Below are 23,618 nucleotides of genomic sequence, written 5' to 3' on the forward strand. Positions count from 1 at the left end.
TCAATACACTGTTACACTAAAATTAGGACTTAGGAAATAGACAATATATTAGCACAAATCAAAAACTGGTCAATGATCAGAAATCAAACAGTAGGAATAAATGAATGATTTTCTAAATGACAGACTATAACTAGTGGGATACCATACATTTCAGGGCTTGGATCCTAGGTGTTTACAATCTACGTCAATGAATTGGATGATGGGATGATATAATATTTCAAAGTTTGGCTGTCTATACAAAATTAGCTGGACAAGTAAGCTATAAGAAACAAAGACATTACAAAAGTGTATAAATGGGTTAAGTAAGTGGAGAACTACATGGCAGCTGAAATTTGATGTGTAGAAATGTGAAGTTGTCTATTTTGGTTAGAAAAACAGAAGTTTTTTCAATTATGAGACAAGGGTAAACATTTGCATTCAAAGGGATTTTGGGGGGGTTCTTGCGCACAAATCACAGAAAGTTTGCATGCAGGTACAGGAATTAGCAAAGCAAATGGTATGTTAGCAATTGGAGTAAAAATGTAAACACATCTAATTGCAATTCCATATGGCTTTAGTAAGACCACACATGGATTCTACGGCTCTAGTGTGATCTACAGAGGAATCATTTGGGAAAATTTCTGCTGGCACGTCAACTTTAGTACTGCTCTGAAGTGAAAACCTTTCAATTTAACACTATTATTAGTGCAGTGTCTTCCAAGAATTTTCAAGTCTACTCTGTTGCTAAAAAAAGAGCATTTTGTTGCAAAACCAGTTATTAATTACTAAAATAAATCATAATCATTCATATGTACATCTTGTTTCACTGCAGAAAGGAACTGAGGTACACCAAGTACTTAAGGAAGTAAGACAACCAAGCTTAAAAATAATGAAGACTTTGCAAATTGAGAAAGCCACTCTGGAAGATACTGGACTCTATGAATGTTCTGTGTTACATGCAACTCAAGATACCAAGAGATTAAAACGAGTTCACATCCATGTTAGCGGTGGGTATAAATGTCTATGGAATTACATATTTATTTCTCTCTGTTATATGTTCTAATGCATGCCCATGTGCAAATAACCACACATTTACAAGGGGTGCTCTTTGAAAAGTTTTAAATATATTATTATACCACACAGAAGGCACATTTTGGTACAACTTTCATACATGATGAAAGATTTTAGGATTTAGATTTAAAATTCAACTGAATACAATAGAAATGAGCTATTGCTAGGAACTAAAAAACATGTGGTCATCTCCTCCCCCCATCCCCACACACACCTTCAACCACACACACCCTTATGAATTGAGATGTATGCTACTGTGAGCTTATACCATTGAATGAGAATGAGGGGGATAGGAGAGATTTCTGGCCATTTCCTCTCTACATCCATTGGCAATCCCCTGAGGCAGACTTACAAGGTGAAAAATATTGTCTTTATGAAATATTTTGTGATCAAATTTCCTGAAATCCAGGTTTTCTGCTGTAGCCAAGTAGGTAGAAGGCAAAAAAGGGATGTAGTGTGAGAGTTGCTCTTAGAAAGGGGAAAGAGCCAAATCAGAAGTGACCAACTGTTTGCTCTGTTGGCTCACTGAAGGGCTTTTGCTATAAACAGAGCTATCTAATAACCAGACCAATAAACCAGTTTATTAATGCAGTGTTACACTTGGTAACAGCTTGGTATGAATTTAAGGAAATGAGGAGCAGGGATAAATACAAGATGCCCATTAACCTTGTTCCAAATAAGTTTCAAAGTCCAAACACCGTTGATACATTCTCTAACAACATAATCTTCTGTAAAATTCTACATTTTTGTAACATGGGATTTCAGCATTTTTGCACATTTTTTTAGATGATGTCCAGAATTTGTTGCAAAGTCAAACCAATGGCAAGCAGAAAGGTATTTCCAATATCAGGTGTAAGTCATAGCTGTCTGGTTAGCACTCTTATTTTTTAATTTGAAGTTTGTGAATTCAAATCCCACTCCAGAGTGTTGAGCATGCCACCTGGGTGGATACTTTGGTGCAGTGCTGAGGAAGTATTGCACTGTATTTCAGATAGGGTCTTAAATTGAGGTCCTGCTGAACTGTCGTAAAAGATCCAATCACACTATTGTGCATTTTTATCTCGCGATGAGCAGCACCAAAACAATGTATCAGGTCCTGGGCTGTCTGTGGGAGATTGTTGTGTGCAAATTTGCTGCAATCTTTCATACATTGGAACATTTTCTTACATTGGCTTCCAAAATATTTAATTGACTATAAATGTTTTTGGACATCTTGAGATTGTGTGAGTGAATCAAATAAAATATGCAATTTGTAATTTCAATAAAATGCAAAGTGAAATAAAACTGAGGTGCAATCCTGATAAAGGTTATGCCAAGTGCTAGACAGAAGAAACAAATGTGTTTTACTGCAGTGGTGGACATAGGGGTTTCTGAAAGAGGCAGGGACTTCTCAAAGTGCTTAATGGGCAATGATTTTGCTCTAAAATGATAGTTGGTGGACACGCTAATTCACTGGTTTTAAAAAGTCTAGATTGCAGAGAATTACAGTAAGTTTTATTGGATTGATATAATTTATTTGCCTGCCATGTTTTTCATTCCCCCAGACAAAGGATTTATTAATTTGGATCCCAACTATGGGACAGAAGAATTTGCAGACCTACATGAAGTCAAGCAGTTTGTGGTGAACATTGAGGCTTATCCAGAGCCCACTGTATCATGGCTGAAAGACAACATCACCTTGCAAGAAGATAACAACGAGGTGATGATCAACACAGTAAAAATCCAGGAAATTAGGTAAAGCAGAAGTCACACAACAGCAGAAGTCCAATACATAGTCAAACACACAATAAATTTTCTGGAAGAAACCCATGCAAACTATTCATCTTTTACATCACTGATAATTCTTTGGGATTATGTCATGAGAAGTAGGGGTAGGAGCAAGTCATTAAGCCCTTTGAGTTCATTCAATAATATTCATTAAGAGTGTGACTGACCTCTCACTTCAACTCCATTTTCTCATGCTATCCCCTTATCCCTCGATTGCCTTAGTACGTAACACTGACTTTTGTTTTTCATGTACTCACTGACTGAACATCGACAACTCTTTGCAGTAATACAGTTCCAAAGTTTTACTGTTAGAAATTTCTTTTTAGCTTTACCCTAAATATCTGAGGCGGTACTCCCTAATTCTAGACTCACAAGCACAGGTAATCTGCATCTCAGTGTCGACCCTGTCCGTCTCACTCAGAATTGTATGCACTTCATATTTTTCTAAACTCTGGCATTAACTATTAATAGTACTCTGAACTCTGAGTGAGAAAATCATGGATTCAAGCTCCACTTCAGATAATTCAACAGAAAATCGAGGTGAACAGTTCAATGCAGTACCGACGACATGCTACACTGTCAGGGGTGTTGATTTTCAATTTGGATTTTAAGCCATGGCTTCATTTGCCCTCTCAGGTGGGACGTGAGGTTCCTATTCCTAAAAGTGGTATTTTGAAGCTGGAAATTCTTTTTCTTGCCATTTATCCATCAATTAAACTCAGATTATCAGATCATATATCTCATTTGACTTTGTGTGAAAATGGTCTGCTCTGCTTTCTGATATTGGAGCAGTGCCAACGCCCTGAGCTCACTCTAAGCTGCATGTTTCCACTAAGAAAAGGAAATTTTCAGCTTTGTCAGTTCACTAACTCCTTCTTTGCTATTTGATTTGTATTTTGTCCAGGTATCAAAGTAACCTGACCTTAATTCGTGCAAAGAAACAAGACAGTGGTGCTTACACTATTGTTGTTAAAAATGAAGATAATAGTACCAATCATACATTTTACTTACAAGTTAAAGGTAAGTGCACAGACACCAGTATGTTCTTTAACTATTCAATATTCGTAGTACCTGTTTTAATGCTATGCTAATGTTAATTTTTAAGATAGTGGTAGTTCCAACTTTAGAAGGTTAAGATTACAGATGCATAATGCTGATAATCTTAAGATAATCAAACACTGGAACCACATTAGCACTTCAACCAATGTTTAAAAAGAAATGTGTCAGTCACAGAGCAATTTTCATAAAAGGTCAGATTAGTTTGAACTGCCAATGGGTTTCAGGCAGGAACAGTGCAAAATGCTTTTGCTGGTCTAAGTTTGAGGCCCACACTGATGCCACTGATCAGCTGCTCTGCCTAAAACAGCCAGCACTAAAGCAAAAATTGTCATCATGTCGGCAAGCTGTGGGAAAGGATTCTCAAAGGGTTCCAAGGGATTACAGGAGAATGGGAAGACGTGGGGCAGTAATGGCAGTAACTCTCTTGTGGGGTTTGAAGGAGCACTTCCACTGCTCCAGGTCACACTTAAGAAGGATTCTACATTAACTCTGGGTCTTCTCCTCGCCCCCTTTTCAAAAACTGCTGATCTGATTTCAGCCAGTGGATCTGCGTTAAATGCAACTATACGGTCCCATATTGTCTGATATGAATTCATGAGGCCTGTGTCTATATAATCCTCTCCATTAGGCTGACAGGAAAGGGGTGACTGTCAAGAAGGTAATCGACCAGCACAGTTTTAATTACAAGCTTACCAGTTCCCTGAGTTAGATTTAAATTGACCTGAGTGGGTTCACTGCTTAGTTCTGATATTTGTTCTCATATTTTCTGTTAGATTTTCTTAGCTATGTTAATAGGTTCCACGTCATGTTCAAGTAAACTCTAAGAATAAAAGAACAAAACATGATGAGAGTCTTATTTCATTAATTATCTAGGATCTTAGACATTATGCCTTATTGATCTTTGTGTGAGATAGCTGATATTCTAAAGATTCTGTGTTGGTAACCCTTATGAGCTGTGAGTAATTATTGTCAATTCCCCATGTCACTTATATCCTTAATGATGTTAGTGCAGAGTAAATTGCAGTGAATCAGACTGTATTTTGGCAGACAAGTGAGATCAAACGTTTTCATGTCATTTTACTTATTCTTTTACAGTGCCTGCAAAAATCATCAATCTTGTTGATGTCCACCACGGTTCTGCGAGTGGCCAGATAGTTTCATGTTCAGCAGATGGGACACCGAGCCCAGAGGTTGAATGGCTGATATGTACAGACTTAAAAAAGTGAGGACTTAATCATTCAATCGTGCAGCATATCTAAGTGAGGAAAAAAAGTTTCTTTGAATAAAAAAATTCCAGTTCCCTTAATTAACAGTCAGTTAGAAGAAACAAAATGAAATTTTTCAGTAGGGATAAGTGTTTCCCTCTTGGCCCCTAAGCAAGTGGCATGTTAATTGTTTTCAGATATTATAAATTTCCAATGAGTAATGGAATGAAAATATGACTAAGAATCTTTGTGTCTTACTATAGGTGTGCTAATGACTCATTGCTCTGGAATGTTCTCCACAACAATTCCAGTGATATCAGTATTGAGACCCATCAGACCAAGAAAAATACTGTAGAAAGTAAGCTGACCTTTCAGAAAGTTGATAACACAGTGGCTGTGAGATGCATTGCAAAGAATGAACTTGCAGCCGTTGCACGTGAAGTCAAACTGGTGGCTCACAGTAAGTAAGAGTTTCTGTTCTATTCCATCTCAAACAGTGGCTCAGTGTTTACTGTGAACAGTCCAATGTGTGGCATAATTCATTTCATGTCGTAAAGTCCATCTTAGGACACTTCTTTTTTGGAGGTGGTTCCACGATATAAATACCATGCAAAGTTGTGAGCTCAGGCAAACTGCATGGGGGATGAACCTGAGGCTATAATTCATGCAACATTTATAGTCTAGGATCTTGTCATGAGTCTGATTCAAAAGTGTTGAGTTGCAAGAGCTGGGAGAATTTAACATGAAACAAAGTCACACTTTGTAAAAGGCTTTTTTTTGCCTACGTTGAAAACATGCATCTACTTTTGCAGTCTGCTCCTGCAACCCCATATAGAAAATGTCTGGTGGTGGGAGTTGGCTTTAGCATTAGAGCTTTTATAATTATAGTTTAATGAATGAAAAGTAAAATGTCATTCATAGAATGTGGGTTTTGCTGGCTAGTCTAGCTTTTATTTCCCCTCCCTAATTGCCTTGAAAAGCTGATGGCGAGCTGCCTTTTGGCATTGCTGCAGTCCACTGTTGTATGAAGACCCACAATGTCTTTAGGGAGAGAGGGACTCTGAAGGAACAGTGATATATTTCCAGGACAGTAAGTGTTAGAGGTGAACTTGCAGCTGGTGGCATCCCCAAGCATCTGCTGCCTTTGTTCTTCTTTCTATAATGGTAATTGTCAAGGGAGTGGAAGATGCTGTCTAAAGTGCCTTAGTGAATTTCTGCAGTGCATCTTGTATTTTGGGACTTTCTAAAGACATTGATTTTGAAGGTTTATTTTGAGCTTTTAAATATAATGATGAGATAGGCTCTGTCAACTGGATAAATTATTAAACTTTACAAACCCAAACTTGACTGCTTGTATCCAACTTGCACTAAGTTCCAGTTTCCCCGGTGCTAACGTCACTACAATGGTTCTCATTCTTGCACCATCTCATTTATAATAGTTTTCATTCCTTGAAGCTGAATTATCTTTTGCTTAGAAACATCTTGCTTCAACATGTCTGTTATATCCTTACTCTAATAACCTGCGTAGTCTTATCAGAAACAGTTAGAAAAAGGAAGTGACATATGTTGTGCTCTTCTTAAACCTGAATTGGAAAAGCCAAATTCCACTAATAGGATAAAGTCATGATGTGTTCTCTCAAAATTCATGAACTTCTCTTCAGAGAACAAGGAAAATTAATGAATTTGGAAATCCTGGCCAAATAAATAGAAGACACTTTGAGTTTTGGTTGTTGGGAATCGCAAACAACTCAGATTTAGTCTAACATTTAGTTTTTTACCTGGTAGTGTGTTTATTGAGAAGCGGAAGATAACCTTCAGAAGGCTATATAATGTAGGGGTAGAATTAGGCCATTTGGCCCCTCGTACCTGCTCCGCCATTCGATCATGGTTGATATATTTCTCAACTCCATTCTCCTGCTTTCTCCCTGTAACCGTTAATTCCCTTATCAATCAAGAACCTAGCTATCTCTGTCTTACTGGCACTCAACTGCTTTGCCTCCACAGCTGTCCGTGGCAATGAAGGCAAGATACTATGTTTTCATCATGCAAAATATATATCGATGATAAGTCAGAGAACGTTAGTCATCATATTAGTTTGTCAGCTGCTGACTCCTTTTCTAAAACCAAGTGTAGGACACTTCATTTAAGTACATGCCACAGTTAAGCTAGGAACCATTGTATGCAGTGTGCATCACCATCAATTTCTGTATATTCAGCCATTCTATCAACTAAGCAACAGATAGCTTTGATTTTAATTTTTGAAATCCCTGTTGAATTTTCGGCATTTTAAACAAATCAGTTCAGTATTTGCTAAATATAAAAATGACAGTCAACTTCAATTGATCTATGATTACAACAAGGCATAGGGGATTCAAGGGCAGCCAGTATGCATTATTCACGCTGAATCTCCACTATTGCAAAACTGAAGGTCAGGAGCTAACTTCACTATTACATGACCTCTCTTGACTCTGTCACTGTTACTGAGATGCTAGGCTGTTTAGTTGACAACCTGGATGAGTAGAAATGTTCACCAATTAGACACAGGGAGATGTGAAACCATTATTTTCGAGATAACAAGGTGTAGAGCTGGATGAACGCAGCAGGCCAAGCGGCATCAGAGGAGCAGGAAATCTGACATTTCGGGCCTAGACTCTTCTTCAGAGCTCTACACCTTGGTATCTCAGATTCTCCAGCATCTGCAGTTCCTACTCTCTCAGAAACCATTATTTTCATTCCCCACCATGAGCTCTGTTTCCTGACCAATCAGATTTTGGTTGGCAGTTTGGTGACATGGGCATTTCTCCCAAGTGAAAGTTGCAGTTCCCCTTTCTGCTGGTTAACTCATTCACTGCTGACTCATCTGGTGCTAAGCTGGGAAACTCCATCACTCCTTAAGTTCTGGCCTTCCTCTTTAATTTACATCTGAATTTGTTCTAATGAAAACATGAATAAAATATAGATTTCTTGGACTAACAACCTTTTAACATTTGTTCACAGATCTCCATTCTGAGTTGACGGTGGCTGCTGCAGTCTTAGTATTGTTGGTTATTGTAATCATTTCTCTGATTGTGCTCGTTGTAGTTTGGAAACAGGTAAATAAACATTGCAAATCCCTTGATGTTAAAATGCAATTAAGTGTATTCTCAGGTAGAAAGGCACACCTTTCAAAAAAGGTCGCCACTGTTCATTTAAATATGAAAAGTAAATTGACTCAATAAAATGACATTTAATCAGAACATGAAGGCTTGAGACATAGGTCCATTAACCATTTCAGTTTCCATGCATATAGGAATTCTGTGTTAATGATGGTTGACTAGTAGTCCAGGGACCCAAGCTGATGTTCTGGGGACAAATCCCATTTTGAGAGTTGGTGTAATTTAAATGCAGTTAATACCTCTTTTTAAAAAAGAATGCTAAGCTAATGGTGACCATGAAGCCATTATCGTAAAATCTCATTTGGTTCACTGATATCTGTTAGGATAGGAAGTCTATCACTCTTAGCTTGCCTACATGTGACTCCAGATCCATTTCAATGTGACTGACTCTTAACTGACCTTGAATTAACCAAGCAAGCCACTCAGCTCTTGGCAATTAGGAATGGCCAACAAATTCTGACCTTCCCAGTGATGACTGGATCCCATGAGAGAATAAAGAGTGGTAACTTCCCAGAAGAAAATAGATTTGTTAGGCAGAGTTAATAGGTTACATTGGGACACCCTTCACCTTGCAAACACTCATGATGGAAATAGGAATTCACAATCATTTTCGTGAATTACCTGCTATAATTTTATTGAGATTCAGTTCAAACGTCAAACTGCAGGAACACTGGACTTGCACTAAAGGTTCTAGCCTGGATTTGTGGGGATAGAGTCCTTGCTCTTCCCTTACAAGGTTATCGCATATAAGAGGGTGGCATTAGTGTTGGCAATTATGTACTCCAGGCCATCTGTGGCAGCTAGCTCATGATTGGTACAGGAACATCTGATGACATCACATGAACTAGGCAAACAAAGAATAGATGCACGATCCACTTGAGGATCTCATCTAGAAACATGGCCTGAAAACCTGAGAATTCATCTTTTTTAAAAAAAAATTGAAATCATATATGGTTTCATTACCATGTGGACCACAGAGGCACCTACAACACATGTTTAGAAGGAGTGCACCCTCAATTTGACTTCCTAGCAGGAGGAATGCTCTAAAATCATTGAAAGCATTGACCCTACCATTTACCTCACACATTTGGCAGCATCTTTGTTGGAGTTCAGAAGTAGTTACGTCTCAGTATTCATACAAAGACTTCCTGCTCTGCAATAACTTTTTGGGATTCTTCTAAATAATTCTTATTTCAACTAAATTGCATTCTAAAGAATAGGCATTCTCAAAGGATGTAAACATATTTTGCTGGCATTTTTTGATCTCAGATAATTTGTTGCTATTCTGAGATATTAGTAATGTTAATATAAATATAACTTAATAGAGAAATGTGTATATATTTTGTGATTAAGACAGAAGGGGAAAATTAAGGATTCTCTCATTACAATATTGTAAGCCATTAATTTATTGTCTTGCACAGAAACCACGATATGAGATAAGGTGGAGAGTCATTGAATCAATAAGTCCAGATGGGCATGAATACATTTATGTTGATCCCATGCAACTTCCCTATGATACAAGATGGGAGTTTCCTAGGGATGGACTTGTCCTTGGTAAGTCTTCATCTGTTTTAAATATGTATCCCATTTGCCACTAACTGAAGAGGCTCAAACGTGAGGTATTATTTCAGTTGAATTTCAATTCAAAATATTATCCAGTCCTTTTAATTAAGCCCCCATTTTAGTCTTTTCAGTGATGCATCGATGATAGCATTCTCAGTCAGAAAGCCATGGATTCAAGACCGCTTCAGAGATTTCAACATAAAAACTAGGTGAATGGTGTTGACACAGTCATCCTTCTGAAGAGGGTTGCACTGAAGTGAATTGAATTGATCTCATAGCACTCTTCATTGAAGAACAGGGCAATTTTCCGTCATTTCCTGACCAATTCCTCAAACAATGTGATTGAAACACAAACAACTTCATTGTTGTTTGCGAGTTGTTTTGGGCAAAACTTTGTTGCCTCATTTTTACACTGATGGAAGGTAATTTTTGTGCAGGACTTCTGTCAGTGGTAACAAATAATCTCCCTCTAATTACCTAAAGGTAAAAATGGTAGGAAACTGCAGCAGACCAGTCAAATATATCTTAATTTGTTTCCAATCAAATGTAGTTGTTTTTTCTAAGTGGGTGAAAATTTCTCTTTATTGTAGAAAGTTAGAATACAAAGTACATCATTACACACATTTTTGTGAATGTGCAAGTTTAATTCGCAGTCTGGAATGGAATTTGACCATTATGACTTTTTTTTGTTCTATCCTCTCTGGTAGTTTACCTTATGGTAAATAACTTTGCAGATAAAATTCTTCCTGTCACAATAATTATTATATCCCTTGTGCTTTTTTAAGGACGAATTCTTGGCTCTGGGGCCTTTGGAAAGGTAGTTGAAGGAACTGCTTATGGTTTAAGTCGCTCACAGCCTGTTATGAAAGTGGCTGTAAAAATGTTGAAACGTAAGTCACTCTGTTTTATACATTACACAGCACCTATTGTTCTGACATTAAGTTATTTTGAGGAAGTCTTATCAATTATTGCAATGTATTTTTATATGGATTTCTTGTTATATGTGTAATGCATTTTGTTTTGTGGGCAGTGCCAGATTACAGATGTAAATATTTCACAGGCAATTGCTGCGCATTGTAGTCAGACCTCAGAGGATTTAAACTGGCTATTTATGATTAAAATAGATGATCACTGTTAAAAGGGCTCACAATTATGACACCTTCTTCTATAAGTGTCCTAAAATGGGAAAATACTGCTTCAGCATAGTGAAATAGGCAAGTGAAAACACATATGCAGGAAGTTAAGGTTACAGGCAGAGCTATTTTATATATCTTGTTATGTGATTAATAGATACTTTAGGAACAGCTGTAACATGGTGATCAGTAAAGGGAGACTGACAAAAGGGAGGAAATAATATTAAACATTCTATAGAAGTGATGTAAATATGCACCGTGTCATTTAATTAAATTGCTTTTAAACAATTTACATTTCTTTGATAAATTTGTGACTTTGTTTCAATAGAATGTATCTCAGAAATTTTGACATGTAAAACGTGTAATTTTCCAATTAGCATTTCATAGCTGACTTGTATTTCAAATGTTTTTACAGCTACAGCCCGATCCAGTGAGAAACAAGCTCTGATGTCAGAACTGAAGATAATGACTCATCTAGGCCCACATTTAAACATTGTTAACCTGCTAGGAGCTTGTACTAAAGCAGGTGAGTGTTGCTTTTTCAAGGTATTTCTCCTGTTTACCCCTCTTTTGTAATGTATTATGTGTTGAATGCATCTTTAGGACGGGAACTGCAAATTTCACAAGTGAAGATTTAATTTTTTCTTTACAACCAGCCAATCCTTGTGCCACTCAGCACAACATTGAGGAAAATTTGTTTTATTCTGAAATACATTGTACTACGTTATTTTTCTGTGCAATAGGTCCTATATACATTATCACTGAGTACTGTTTCCATGGAGATTTGGTAAATTACCTACATAAGAACCGAGACAGCTTTATAAGTCGATATTCTGAAAAGGGAAAAAAGGAAGTGGATATTTTTGGTATAAATCCTGCTGATGAAAGCACAAGAAGGTGAGTTCAATAGCTTAATAGGATGACATTCTCTCTCGCAATAACTTTTTAGTAAGTTTGAAATGATATCAACCAAATCAATCTATCATTTGAATAAAGCAGTCTCTTTAAAAGAACAGTGATATCATTTTAATACTTTGCATGCAACAAAAGAGTAATGTGGGAGATATAGCGGAAACTTGTCATAGTAGAGTTTTTTTTTCATACCCTGGATTAGTTTTTGAAGATACTAAATTAGGTAAAATGAATGGATGAAGAATAATAAGACCTGTGTTACAATCAAAATTCTTAAAGAAATCCATAAAGCTAGTGGTTATGAACTCTTGTTGAAACTGTCAGATCATTTTACAAAATTCTGGGAAGAGGTGGTTTTAAAACCTGATTTGCACAATGTCAGCATTGTTTGGTTTTTACAGAAGGGTGATAAATCAATGCGTGGATACTATAGAGGCATATCCCTACTGTCTTCTGTGGGAGGGTTTTCACACAAGTCTGCCTCCTATGCATCAGTCAAGACATGCTTCACTGTGATTTTCCACCATGTAGGGGAGCACAGATGTGACCTTTATTTCTCAACAAATTCAGGAAAAGTATCTGGAACAATGCAAAAGGCATGCATTGATCTGTGAAAGACCTTTGACTTCATGGATCATGAAGTTCTTTTGAAAGCTCTCCAGAGACTTGGATGTCCAGAAGAAATTGTTACTGTCCTGCAAATTTTGCCTGACTGTATGACAGTGAGTGTGCTTTGTAATAGATTGGAGAAAGAGCTCTTTCATGTCAGGATAGGCATTAAATAAGGCTGTGTAATTCTGTCAATTCTCCTCTATTTATCTCAGCCTAGGCATGGAACTCATTCAAAAGAAAGTTCCACAAGGAATTGTGATTGAGTTTGTAATTACAAAGCAAAGAATTAGCTTCTAAAGCAGATTATCTTTCCACAACTTAAGGCTGGGACTTGATCTTGTGGAGAACAGAGAAAAGGTTTCATGGAAATTCTGAAAGCCTTCTTGAATATGTGACAAATGAGCATTAGTGCATGAGAAGAACTTGATGGAATCATACCATATAGCAGTGGCTTATCTAACAAACCACGAAGCAGTTGGAAACTGACCAGATGAACCCTAGTTTAGAGAAGTGATTGAAACAGAACACGAGAGAGAACTCTGGGCTTGGGAGCCTTCTTTCTCAGGACAACTCCTGTCCTCACTCCCCAAAGACCTGTGGCCCCAGGACTGTCCAACTAAGGCATCCAAGGATGCATAAATCATGAAGTCTAGCCAACATCATTCTTGTTTTGAGAGATTGATGCCAATGACCTTGTCATCATTGATGCCAGCTTTTATCTTATGTTGACTGGATTTTTTGAAATTATTAAATAAAAAGCGTGAAAAATAAATGATTGATAAATCTAACATTTTGTGCTTAACAGCTATTAAATTCAAGTTAATTAGAATATATCAGAATTTATAAAAGAGTCATCAATCATCCTTTCTAACTTATATAACAATCTTCAAAACACTTAATTAGCAACTTGACTTAATTAGTAGTTATAGACTTGGACACGTTTTGAGGACTTATGTATATAATATAGACTGAGACTCTGGTATAATTTTGAAGGAGCGCTGTGCTGCTAGATATGCTGTTTGAATAAGACGTTAAACAAAGTTTATTTCAATCATTCAAATGGATGCATCTGATACCACATGTTATTCAGAGAAGAGTGACAAATTTTTCTTATACCATAGCCAACATTCTTCCTCACCCAAGAACACATTAAACTGATCATTCTTCTCGTTGTTACTTGTGGAATCTTGCTGTTCGTAAAGTAGTTGTAACATTGACCTATTTCAAAGTATTTCAAATATAAAACATTTTTGAAGACCTGATATAGTGCTAAATGCATCTTTTTAAAATTAAATCCAGGTCACAGCAGCATTTAGAAAGTAAGATTAGCCTTTGACAGCAACTCAAAATGTGCTTATTGTAAGGTGGAAATCTTTTATACCATAGTCATTTTCCTTTTAGCCAATACACTTTGATTGTTTCTCGCATGACTGGTGAAACTTAATTTTATCCTCAGAATTACAGCTGACACACAAAGGATCATTAACTAAGTGTTTGGAGGAAAGGATTCTCTACTAGCTAATGTAAAACTCTTAATGTTTGCACTGTGATTTCCTGAACAAGTCTGTGTAATTAGTAAATTTGCCTGAGGATTAATGCTATTCTATTGTTTCTGTAGTTATGTGATCCTGTCCTTTGAAAACAATGGGGACTACATGGACATGAAACAGGCTGAAAATACCCAGTACGTACCAATGTTAGAAAGGAAAGGCAGTTCCAAATACACCGATGTACAGCAACACATGTACGATCACCCACCATCACAGAAAAATAAATCATTGACAGGTAAGAGCTAGCAATCCTCTTATTTGTTTCTATTTAGTGATACCTATGAGAACATCTAGAACATAGAACATAGAACATAGAACAGTACAGCACAGAACAGGCCCTTCAGCCCACAATGTTGTGCCGACCATTGATCCTCATGGATGCACCCTCAAATTTCTGTGACCATATGCATGTCCAGCAGTCTCTTAAATGACCCCAATGACCTTGCTTCCACAACTGCTGCTGGCAACGCATTCCATGCTCTCACAACATCTGACTGAAGAAGAAGTGTAAGAAACAACTGAATGGATTGGACATTAGTTTTTAATCAACATTAAACATTTTATAGAAATTAACTTCACTCCAAATATAGTGAGATGACATTCTGGTGCAGTAGAATCTCCTAAACTTAATTTTTGTAATTTTCTTTGATACATTGATAACCTAATAATTTATAAATCAACTTTAACAACACAAAATATCCCTTGCTATTTCATAGGAGTGTTAGTGTTAATGACCAATAGCTTGGTCAAAGGGTAGCTTTAAAGGAACATCTTAAAGAAGAAGGAGGTGTTGAAAGGATGAGAGATTGAGAGATGAGCAGCTGAAAACGCAATCACCTGTGATGAAGTGATTAAAATCTTTAGATACATGAGAAACTAAAATTGGAGAAGTGTAGAGTTTTCCAAGGGCTGCGGGCTGGCAGAGATTGCAGAGGGGTGAGATCATGGAGGAATTGGAAAAAAATGGATTGTAAAATCAAGGACTTGCTGAACTTGGTGCACAGGGATGATGAATGAATAGAACTTGGTGTGAGCAAGAACATAGGTGGATGAATGTTCAATTTGCTTAAGTGTGTGTAGAGTCTTTTTATAAATTGGCCTCTAAAAGATGCGACAGAATGCACTCACCAAGAATTTAAAGTGGCATAGACTACATGGAAAATGTTTCATATTTTATTTCCATTTTTGCTTGTAAATAAGGGATATAACAATATAAATTGAAATACATCATTTCATTACTTGCAAACAACGTCATCATAACAAAGAAAGGTTCATTCAATTCTTATGATAGTTTTCCTCTAAGAGGTGTTGCTTTAGGTTGTGAGTTTATTCTCAGTAGCTACTGGATAGAATCATTTCACTTACTGCCATGTCCAAGAAGATCAGAATTTTAACTTACAACACCATCCAGTTCCCCATTAATTGAAACTGTTGCTTCAGATTGTTGACTGGCAATTATTAACAATGAACATTTACTCCATAGAAACAAGTGAAGCTTGGAACCCTCTCCTAGATGACAACTCAGATGGCCTCTCCTTTATGGATTTAATCAGCTTCACCTTTCAAGTTGCTCAAGGAATGGAGTTTCTGGCTTCTAAAAATGTATGTATGATTGTTTTACGCAAAGGCTTATTTTTGCAGATCCACAAATGCTCTCATTATATTTTGACCTATTTGCTTTGTAGTTATAGTGCAGTAAAATTGGAAATTTTGTTCTTTGTTTTGTCACAGTGTGTACATCGTGATCTGGCCGCTCGTAATGTTCTCCTTGCACAGGGAAAGGTTGTCAAGATCTGTGACTTTGGTCTGGCACGGGACATCATGCACGATTCCAACTATGTTTCTAAAGGCAGCGTGAGTATCGGCTCAAGTTGGCTCAAATCTGAAAATACTTTCCTAAAGAATTCTGCGACCTGAAAAGAAATCATATCAAAAGGAGAATTCAAGCATGACTGTATCTGAGATCATCAGGTGCAAAATCTCCACTTTGTGTTTTTGTCATTACTGGAAGAGTAAAGTCTGCATTGAAAGACATTCCATACTTTTGCAGCATGGATACTTAACAACTTGATTGTGAGGTTTTAATCTTGAAAGTAAACACTAGTTTACAACTTCCTTTAGAATCATTGTATGGCATTTTATTAATAATAGCGTTTTTAAATGGTTATACTATTACTTCTAAAGTTGATTTTAGTTTTTTTGATTTATATTTTCAGACATTTTTACCAGTAAAATGGATGGCACCTGAAAGCATATTTGACAACCTGTACACTTCACTTAGCGATGTCTGGTCTTATGGCATTCTTTTATGGGAAATATTCTCCTTGGGTAGGTGCTAACTATGCGTTGATACTAAATTCCTTGTATTCTAACAATTGATGTTACATGAGCAGTTGTTTGATGGAATCATATTTGATGTATGATCCACGTTTCTAAGAGTTAGGTAAATTCATTAGGAGAGAGATCACTGTGAATCCTGCTCAATTGCTTACCTAATATGCCCATCTCTTAACAGAAGTCAGTAAGACCCAAGAATCATTAGCTGTGATAACAAAGTGTGGAGCTGGATGAACGCAGCAGGCCAAGCAGCATCTTAGGAGCACTTTTGTGCATCTACAGTTCCTATTATCTCTGAATCATTAGCTGTGTTTCTGTTTTCCTCGCTGCTAACTGAATGCAATTGTAGTGCCTCAACCAGTAATCTGACTGAAAACAGGCAATGCGGAATAGACGGGTATTTGGACCTAGAGTCGTCATGGTCTGTGGGGATCAGTTATTACTATCTTTTGCAGCTGACCCATCTTGGAAATAGATGCCTACTTTTTTTGTAAAGAGCTAACACTGACATTTTAATGAGATGTTTAATTGGTCACTGCAATGATAAAACTTTACTCCTTTAAGGAATTTGGGTATCAGTAGTTAAGTGCATTAGTGATCCATTTGAACAAAAAAAAATAGATTGACAGTCAACAATATTGAGACTCATATTCTGTTCCACATTTTTATTAATTAAATTTAAATCCCACCACTCTCTGTAGGGATATCAGAATTCACGTAGCCTGTACTGCTGGATTACTGGTCCAGTGATATTCTTATCTCCCCCACAATCACCTTCCTTACTATCTTACTAAACTGTGATACCATTGCTAATGGACTGCTCATTATTCTAAAAACCATGAAAAAGTTGCGTTAAGAAATTTAGTGAAAGAGTTCGTGATATATTTTGCAATAGTTTTTAGCTGTATTAAGTAATTAGAAGTGCTAGCATTTACAATATTCATATCACACTTTCCTAAGTTTGGTAATTCTACATTTTTAAAATTAATAATTGACTCTTTGAAATGTAAATTCAGTCCTAACTTAAGTCATTCACACTAGTCTTCTGTGTGATCCATTGTAATTGTTGAAAAGATTATGTTCGATATTTTGACCTTTTTAATGTTGTATGTGAATTACTGTTTAGATAAGACAATCTCCGCTCACTATTTCTAACTGGGATTTTCTTATCTGCCTTAGGTGGTACGCCATATCCAGGAATGATGGTGGACTCCAACTTTTATAACAAGATAAAAAGTGGCTACAGGATGACTAAACCAGAACATGCTTCTTCAGATGTGTATGTTTCCAGCTGATAAGCTGTTGGATTTTAATTTCCAAAATAAAATTACTCTAATAAATAGTATTGAATTTTTAAATTAAATTTGTGTTTCCATTCCCCCTGCGCATAGCTATGACCTGATGGTGAAGTGTTGGAATAGTGAGCCTGAGAAGAGGCCTTCCTTTACACATCTTGCTGAAATTGTTGGCAAGTTGTTACCAGAGAACTACAAGAAGGTATGTTCTGTTGCCGGTTGCATAACGCCAGAGTTACAGTTAACGGTAGCTATGGTAATTCCTGAGGGTGATAAAAGCCCTAGTCACTGCTATTCTTAAAATGAAATCGTCCTCACTAGATGACAAGCTAGATACAACTGGGGAACAACATCAACCCTACTTTGGCATGTCCATCCAGAAAGATCATAAAATTTCCCACCACAGTATGAACTGTTTCTTAAACAATTTCAAGGTTTTATGCCTTGAATTATATTATAGAATGTAGAAGTGCATGAGTTGAACATGTTTTGTGTGAAAAACAGCATCCTGATATCTTTACTAATTTTGTCCTATGCTAATTTAAACTTGTGTCCCTTTGTCTTACTGTAACAGTTCAAGTGCTCAGGCATTGTTACTCAGTTGTCTAATACCTAATTTTTACAAGAAAATAATGAAGTGATCTGCGGTATTATTGCAAAAGTTTAATTCATGAGCTGAACTCATGACTACCAGCCATTGGACTAAATCACCAATCATCTTATTTCTAATAAGTAATGCTTCAAGGATTCTGGCTAATTTGAACCATTTTAATTGTGAAAAGGGCCTGATAATGGTAGCATGCTGTGCACAATCAGAATGTTGCCCGACAGTAATAGGTGATCTGAGTATTTGGTGAGGATCAAACAGACTACATCTATAGACTATTCATTGCTAGAAATTCAGGTTGTCTCAATTGCCCTTGTTGTGATTAAATATTTGTAAGATGCCTCCTGTGATGTATAAGTTACATTGTGCAAACATGAACTTTGACTAACAAGCCTTTCATTGTTTTTTCAAACTGAACAGAGCTACAAACAGCTGAACGATGAGTTTTTGAAGAGTGACCACCCTGCTGTTGCTCGCATGCGGGCAGAATCAAGTGATCCTTACATTGGAGTTACCTACACCAATGAAGATAAAAAGAAAGATCGGGAAAGTGGATTTGATGAGCAAAGACTAAGTGCTGACAGTGGATACATCATCCCACTGCCTGATATTGACCCAGTCACAGACAGCGAACCCGGCTCTTCAAGAAACCGACACAGGTACAATTAAAGTAACATGTACCCTGAAATGCATGTTCTAGAATATCCTAGTACGGCTGAAATTTCTCAGTGATTTCATTGTAAATTGGCCAAGTCTGTCAGTCAGTCAATTTAATCATGCATGACAACTGAACTTTACATCTGTTCCCACAACATTGTGACATATCAGGGGCTGGACAACTTAACTGGATATTTTGCTTCAGGAGGCAGTCATTTCATTTAGGATGAGGTCAGAGACAGGAGGGTGTAACTGTGAATGACCTGAAACGTAGCATTGAAGGAGATAATAGAATTGTCCAAATAGGTTTGAAATCCTTTCAGTTTGTGTGAACAGGAGCAGGGATTGCAGGGTGGGTGAGCAAACCAGCCAAGCACAATGGTGCATGGAGTCACTTCATAGAGGGGCTGGGGAGTGAAAAAGAGGACATTGTAATTAGGGAGACAAATTAGGTTCTCTGTGACCGACAGTATGAGTCTTGAAGTCTATGTAGCCTGTCCATCGCCATGCACTGGGCCACAACTCCAAGTTAGCACTTCTCAATCTATGTAAGACCCACTTTAGAAGTACTGTTTTACAGTAATTTTACTCCATGAAATGCATTGTTTAAGTATGGGGTAAAAATATTACAACAATGCTCTTGCTTTTGTATATGATGGGTATGTACTTTCAGTTTTTACACAAAGTAATTACCAAAAATAATTTGAAATAGAGACAAAAGAATCTTAATCACCAAAGGTCTCAAAGAAGACTATTTTAGTAGTTTGGTTTGGCTGTTCAAAGAAAGCAGGTTTCAGTAACTCAAGGAATGTTTACAAAATTTCAATATAGTTTTTCCTTAGCTTTTAAATTTCCCTACCCTCTTCCTTTAGGATGCCATACATCATTCTTTGTTTAGACAGCAGGAAGCAATCTGTTTCCTATCCACATTAATTGTCACATAGTTATTTATTGCTAAGGGATGGGGCCAAGAAATTCTCCATGACTTGTTATTGAATTTAACCAATTGGGAGCACATGAAAAGGTGAATCATGATACACCTGTCACATCATGCCAGCACATTGATCACCATAGAGTGTACCAGCTCATTACGCCATCAGGTATTTTGGAAATTGATGGTCTTTTCTTCTGACCCTCCAAATCTTTTACAGTTCCCAGACATCAGAAGAAAGTGCAATCGAGACAGGCTCCAGCAGCTCGACTTTTGTAAAGCGTGAGGATGAAACCATAGAAGACATGGAAATGATGGATGACGTAGCAATTGATCCTTCAGACCTAGTGGAAGACAGTTTCCTGTAACCTGTTTCATTTCTTATGGGAGAATAAACTGCATCTTATACAGACATGGTTTTCTCTATAACCACTTTTTGAGGCATCCCCAACAAGAGAACTTTGAGGTGGGAATTTGATGGCATATCATATAACAGAGCCCAACTTGGATAGTGATCCTGGGAAAACAATATGATTTCTAGTGTAGTACATATCATGTGCATTTTTCCGTGTATTATTTTCTATTATGGTGATTGTTTTGTCAGTGCATATGCGTACTGCCATTTTCATGAACTAAACATAAGGCTGTACAAAGTTAGTTGTGTGTTTCAAAGGTTCTTTGCTACAGGGAAGATGGTACGTTTGTTAAGATAATTGACTACATTTATTATTTTATCAGATTGCTTTGTACGTATATAATGTTAACTGTTGCTGAGAATGTAATCTGTGTACCTGATATTATATTAGATCATTATCCCTGTCACAGAAGAAAGGCGATGACAAATTGCTTCCCGGGTGGGTTACAATAAGTTGTTTGTCATTCTGCTCAGATAGCCGTGTACATCATCAGCAAACATGTGTTCTCTTCAATGCATACTTCCTACTAATGATCAATTATGAAGTTCCTTTCGCAAAGCACAATTTTTTGGAAGCTATTGCATTGTGAAGAACACCCCGCATCATTGCAAGCTTCTACACATAATTGATTTAATTGCTTGTGCAAATTCAGGAAAATCAGTGATTCATGGAACAGATTAACTACAATCTACATTTAAAAGCTAAGACTTTGGAATTTACTGTTATCAATAGGCCAGTGGATTGAGCCTAAGACTAAACTGACTTGTTTGTTAATACAACTGCGACAGAATTGAAGAATTCACCAAGCATGGAAAATTGATATGATTGACTAATTGTACATGATGAAAGCACCTCAGGAGTAATGAAGAGAATTCATATTGGAGAAGATTCCCTTTCATGTGAGCTGAAGCAGAAAGCAAAAGTGCCTCCTTTTTGAATGAGGAGATAGTGGAGAATTTGGCACCACCAGAAGATTTTGTTCTAAAAGTACACAAATTCCATCAACAATGGTTGTAAATCATAGAGATTTCTTGACTACCATCATTCTAATTAAGAGGATATCACAAAGCCTGGAATATGTAAATATTGTAAATTTTATCATACTGAATAATGTGCCAGAAGTCAATTGGTTTCCATGGGTATAACATGTTGATTGAAGTTGTGATGCAAAATCGCACTGGACTAAGAGAAGAGCCAGAGTCTGGAGCCGGAAAAATTAAATATTTTACAAGATAATAAGCTGATATTTTTGCAGGTATTAGTGATAAATCTCAGATTTTCTGATTAAATATGAAATCAGAAGAAAAAATCAATGATTTTCTTATAAGGATTTAGCGCATTGAATGGATACAATAAGGACAGCAGATGCTGGAAGCCAGAGCATATAGGTGTGAGACTGGAAAAGCACAACAGGTCAGACAGCATCTGAGGAGCAGGAAAGTCAACGTTTCAGGACAAAACCCTTCATCATGATTCAATGGTAAAAACTCATTTAAGAACAGTATTTATTGAATGATGTTTGTAACTTGTCCATATTCATCACAAACAGCAGGCCCAGATATAACAAAAAAAAAATTGGTTTTTTGTGCACAGCAAGTGAAGGCCTTCCTAACGCATCTACAGTCTGCAATACATTTTCTGATAGACGTACACAGAGATGCCATGAAGACTTCCAGAAATGGTCATTAGTTTAAAACCTGAGAAAGTATTCAAGTCAATCAACAAATGTTAACTATACCTAAATAACCACTTTCTAATCTGACTATTTAAGTTCAAACTAGTCATCACATTTTCCCACAGGAATGGCATCATATAATATAGTCGCTAAGAGGAAAGGTTAGTAAACTCCACTTTGGAATCTCTCAGTTATTAGTCTTGTTTGTAATTCAGTAAGACATTACATGATGTGCATCTATTTTTGATTGAACAAAGTGCATAATGAGCCTTTCCAGTTTTAAAGTGTATTGACTGTCAATAAGACATTGTTGTTCCTTTTAATTGTATATTTTCTGACATCAGAATTGAACTTGCTATTGTAATACATGACAGATCCAATGAGTGGGACTGATGTATTCTAACTGCTGAAGTATTAACATAATGCAATATACTATACATTCCATAGCACATTATACTTCCTGTATTAACCATGGCATTACAGATTACTCACAAGAGGAAACTGACAACAAATTACTATTCCAACTGCTTCTAATTGTCAAGGCACATATTCTAATTTTAGTAATGTAACACATTCCTTAATACTCAGGCCAGTGTTAAAAACCATAAAACTTACCTGCATATCCAGTATTGAAAACAAATCATGTATGTTGTGACAATTAGAACACTTTTTTATTATAAAATGTAAGATAAACTGTAAAGAAAATAGTATGTAATTTTTCAGACTGGATTGTTTAATGTTTCCATTTGAAGAAGGATTTCAGACAACACCTTAAATAACCAAGCTAATGCAGCAAAAGAAATTTATGTAGCATTACTGAGGAAACATGACTTTATCTTTGAATGGCTTGAATGTTAAAATGTGGTTAAAATTTTATCCAATGGTCTTACTAAGTGACAAAGGACATTGGGAATTTATGATGTTATACATCATTTCTGTGTGTGTATATATATATATATATATATATATATATGTGTGTGTGTGTGTGTATATAGATATATATATATATGTGTGTATTTCAGTGTAGTCATCTGAGTTACTGCCATACATTTATGTCTAGCTGTATCACTGCCTATGTTTATATTTTTGACTGTGATGTACTCCACAGGCACGTTACATGTTGCACTTTTGAATGTCTAAAGTAAAATATATTTTAAAAGTTACAAAAAAAGTTTCAAAGCGATCGAATTGTGAATGCGTGGCTGGACTGTATGTAGGTCATAGTCTCAAACATTTTATTATCATGAAATTACACGAAGTTTTAAAGACTTTTTTTAAAAAAATTCTTTATGTTACATCAAATACACATTGTCTAAACTCAGAATCTCTATTTCAATAAATTCAGATGAATTTAGTTATTGAACTTGTCTTTCCCTTGATGTTACTGTGAAATGAATGTTTTACTTAGCTATTTCTGATCATTGAGCTTGAGTTTGATTTATTCCTTCACAATAATGTTACCTCCACAATGCCTGAAATTTGTGATTGACAACTAATTGTGACTGTGCAATAACATGCATAGTGGTGGAGAAACGAAGCTGCTTCTGGGTTTGTCTCAGGCCCAAAACAAATGAAATTCACAAGAGCAAAATTTCCTTGCCTGTTGTTACAGTTGCAAATGATATTGAGCATTTAAGTATCAACGCATAAATGAAAGAATATAATTCATGCTGGTGTCTAATTGGTTTATTGGG

At 36.5% G+C, this 23,618-nt stretch overlaps 1 protein-coding gene across 2 annotated transcripts in view; it reads left to right on the forward strand.

Moving 5' to 3' along the window:
* The window catches only part of pdgfra (platelet-derived growth factor receptor, alpha polypeptide), a 48,591-nt gene extending 25,313 nt beyond the window's left edge, over nucleotides 1–23,278 (forward strand). For both annotated transcript variants that reach the window (XM_048525079.2, XM_048525161.2), the window contains exons 6-23: nucleotides 812–986; nucleotides 2,595–2,784; nucleotides 3,722–3,837; nucleotides 4,972–5,098; nucleotides 5,345–5,541; nucleotides 8,079–8,173; nucleotides 9,658–9,790; nucleotides 10,585–10,689; nucleotides 11,348–11,458; nucleotides 11,676–11,829; nucleotides 14,075–14,241; nucleotides 15,490–15,608; nucleotides 15,738–15,860; nucleotides 16,223–16,334; nucleotides 17,523–17,622; nucleotides 17,735–17,840; nucleotides 18,666–18,904; nucleotides 20,054–23,278. In XM_048525079.2, the coding sequence (XP_048381036.1) occupies nucleotides 812–986; nucleotides 2,595–2,784; nucleotides 3,722–3,837; nucleotides 4,972–5,098; nucleotides 5,345–5,541; nucleotides 8,079–8,173; nucleotides 9,658–9,790; nucleotides 10,585–10,689; nucleotides 11,348–11,458; nucleotides 11,676–11,829; nucleotides 14,075–14,241; nucleotides 15,490–15,608; nucleotides 15,738–15,860; nucleotides 16,223–16,334; nucleotides 17,523–17,622; nucleotides 17,735–17,840; nucleotides 18,666–18,904; nucleotides 20,054–20,201 (2,517 nt within the window). In that variant the 3' untranslated portion in view covers nucleotides 20,202–23,278. The remainder of the gene's footprint in view (nucleotides 1–811; nucleotides 987–2,594; nucleotides 2,785–3,721; nucleotides 3,838–4,971; nucleotides 5,099–5,344; nucleotides 5,542–8,078; nucleotides 8,174–9,657; nucleotides 9,791–10,584; nucleotides 10,690–11,347; nucleotides 11,459–11,675; nucleotides 11,830–14,074; nucleotides 14,242–15,489; nucleotides 15,609–15,737; nucleotides 15,861–16,222; nucleotides 16,335–17,522; nucleotides 17,623–17,734; nucleotides 17,841–18,665; nucleotides 18,905–20,053) is intronic.
* The last annotated feature ends 340 nt before the right edge of the window (nucleotides 23,279–23,618 follow it).

The sequence above is a fragment of the Stegostoma tigrinum genome, chromosome 1, assembly GCF_030684315.1.
Source record: "Stegostoma tigrinum isolate sSteTig4 chromosome 1, sSteTig4.hap1, whole genome shotgun sequence".
In the NCBI taxonomy this organism is placed as follows: Eukaryota; Metazoa; Chordata; class Chondrichthyes; order Orectolobiformes; family Stegostomatidae; genus Stegostoma; species Stegostoma tigrinum.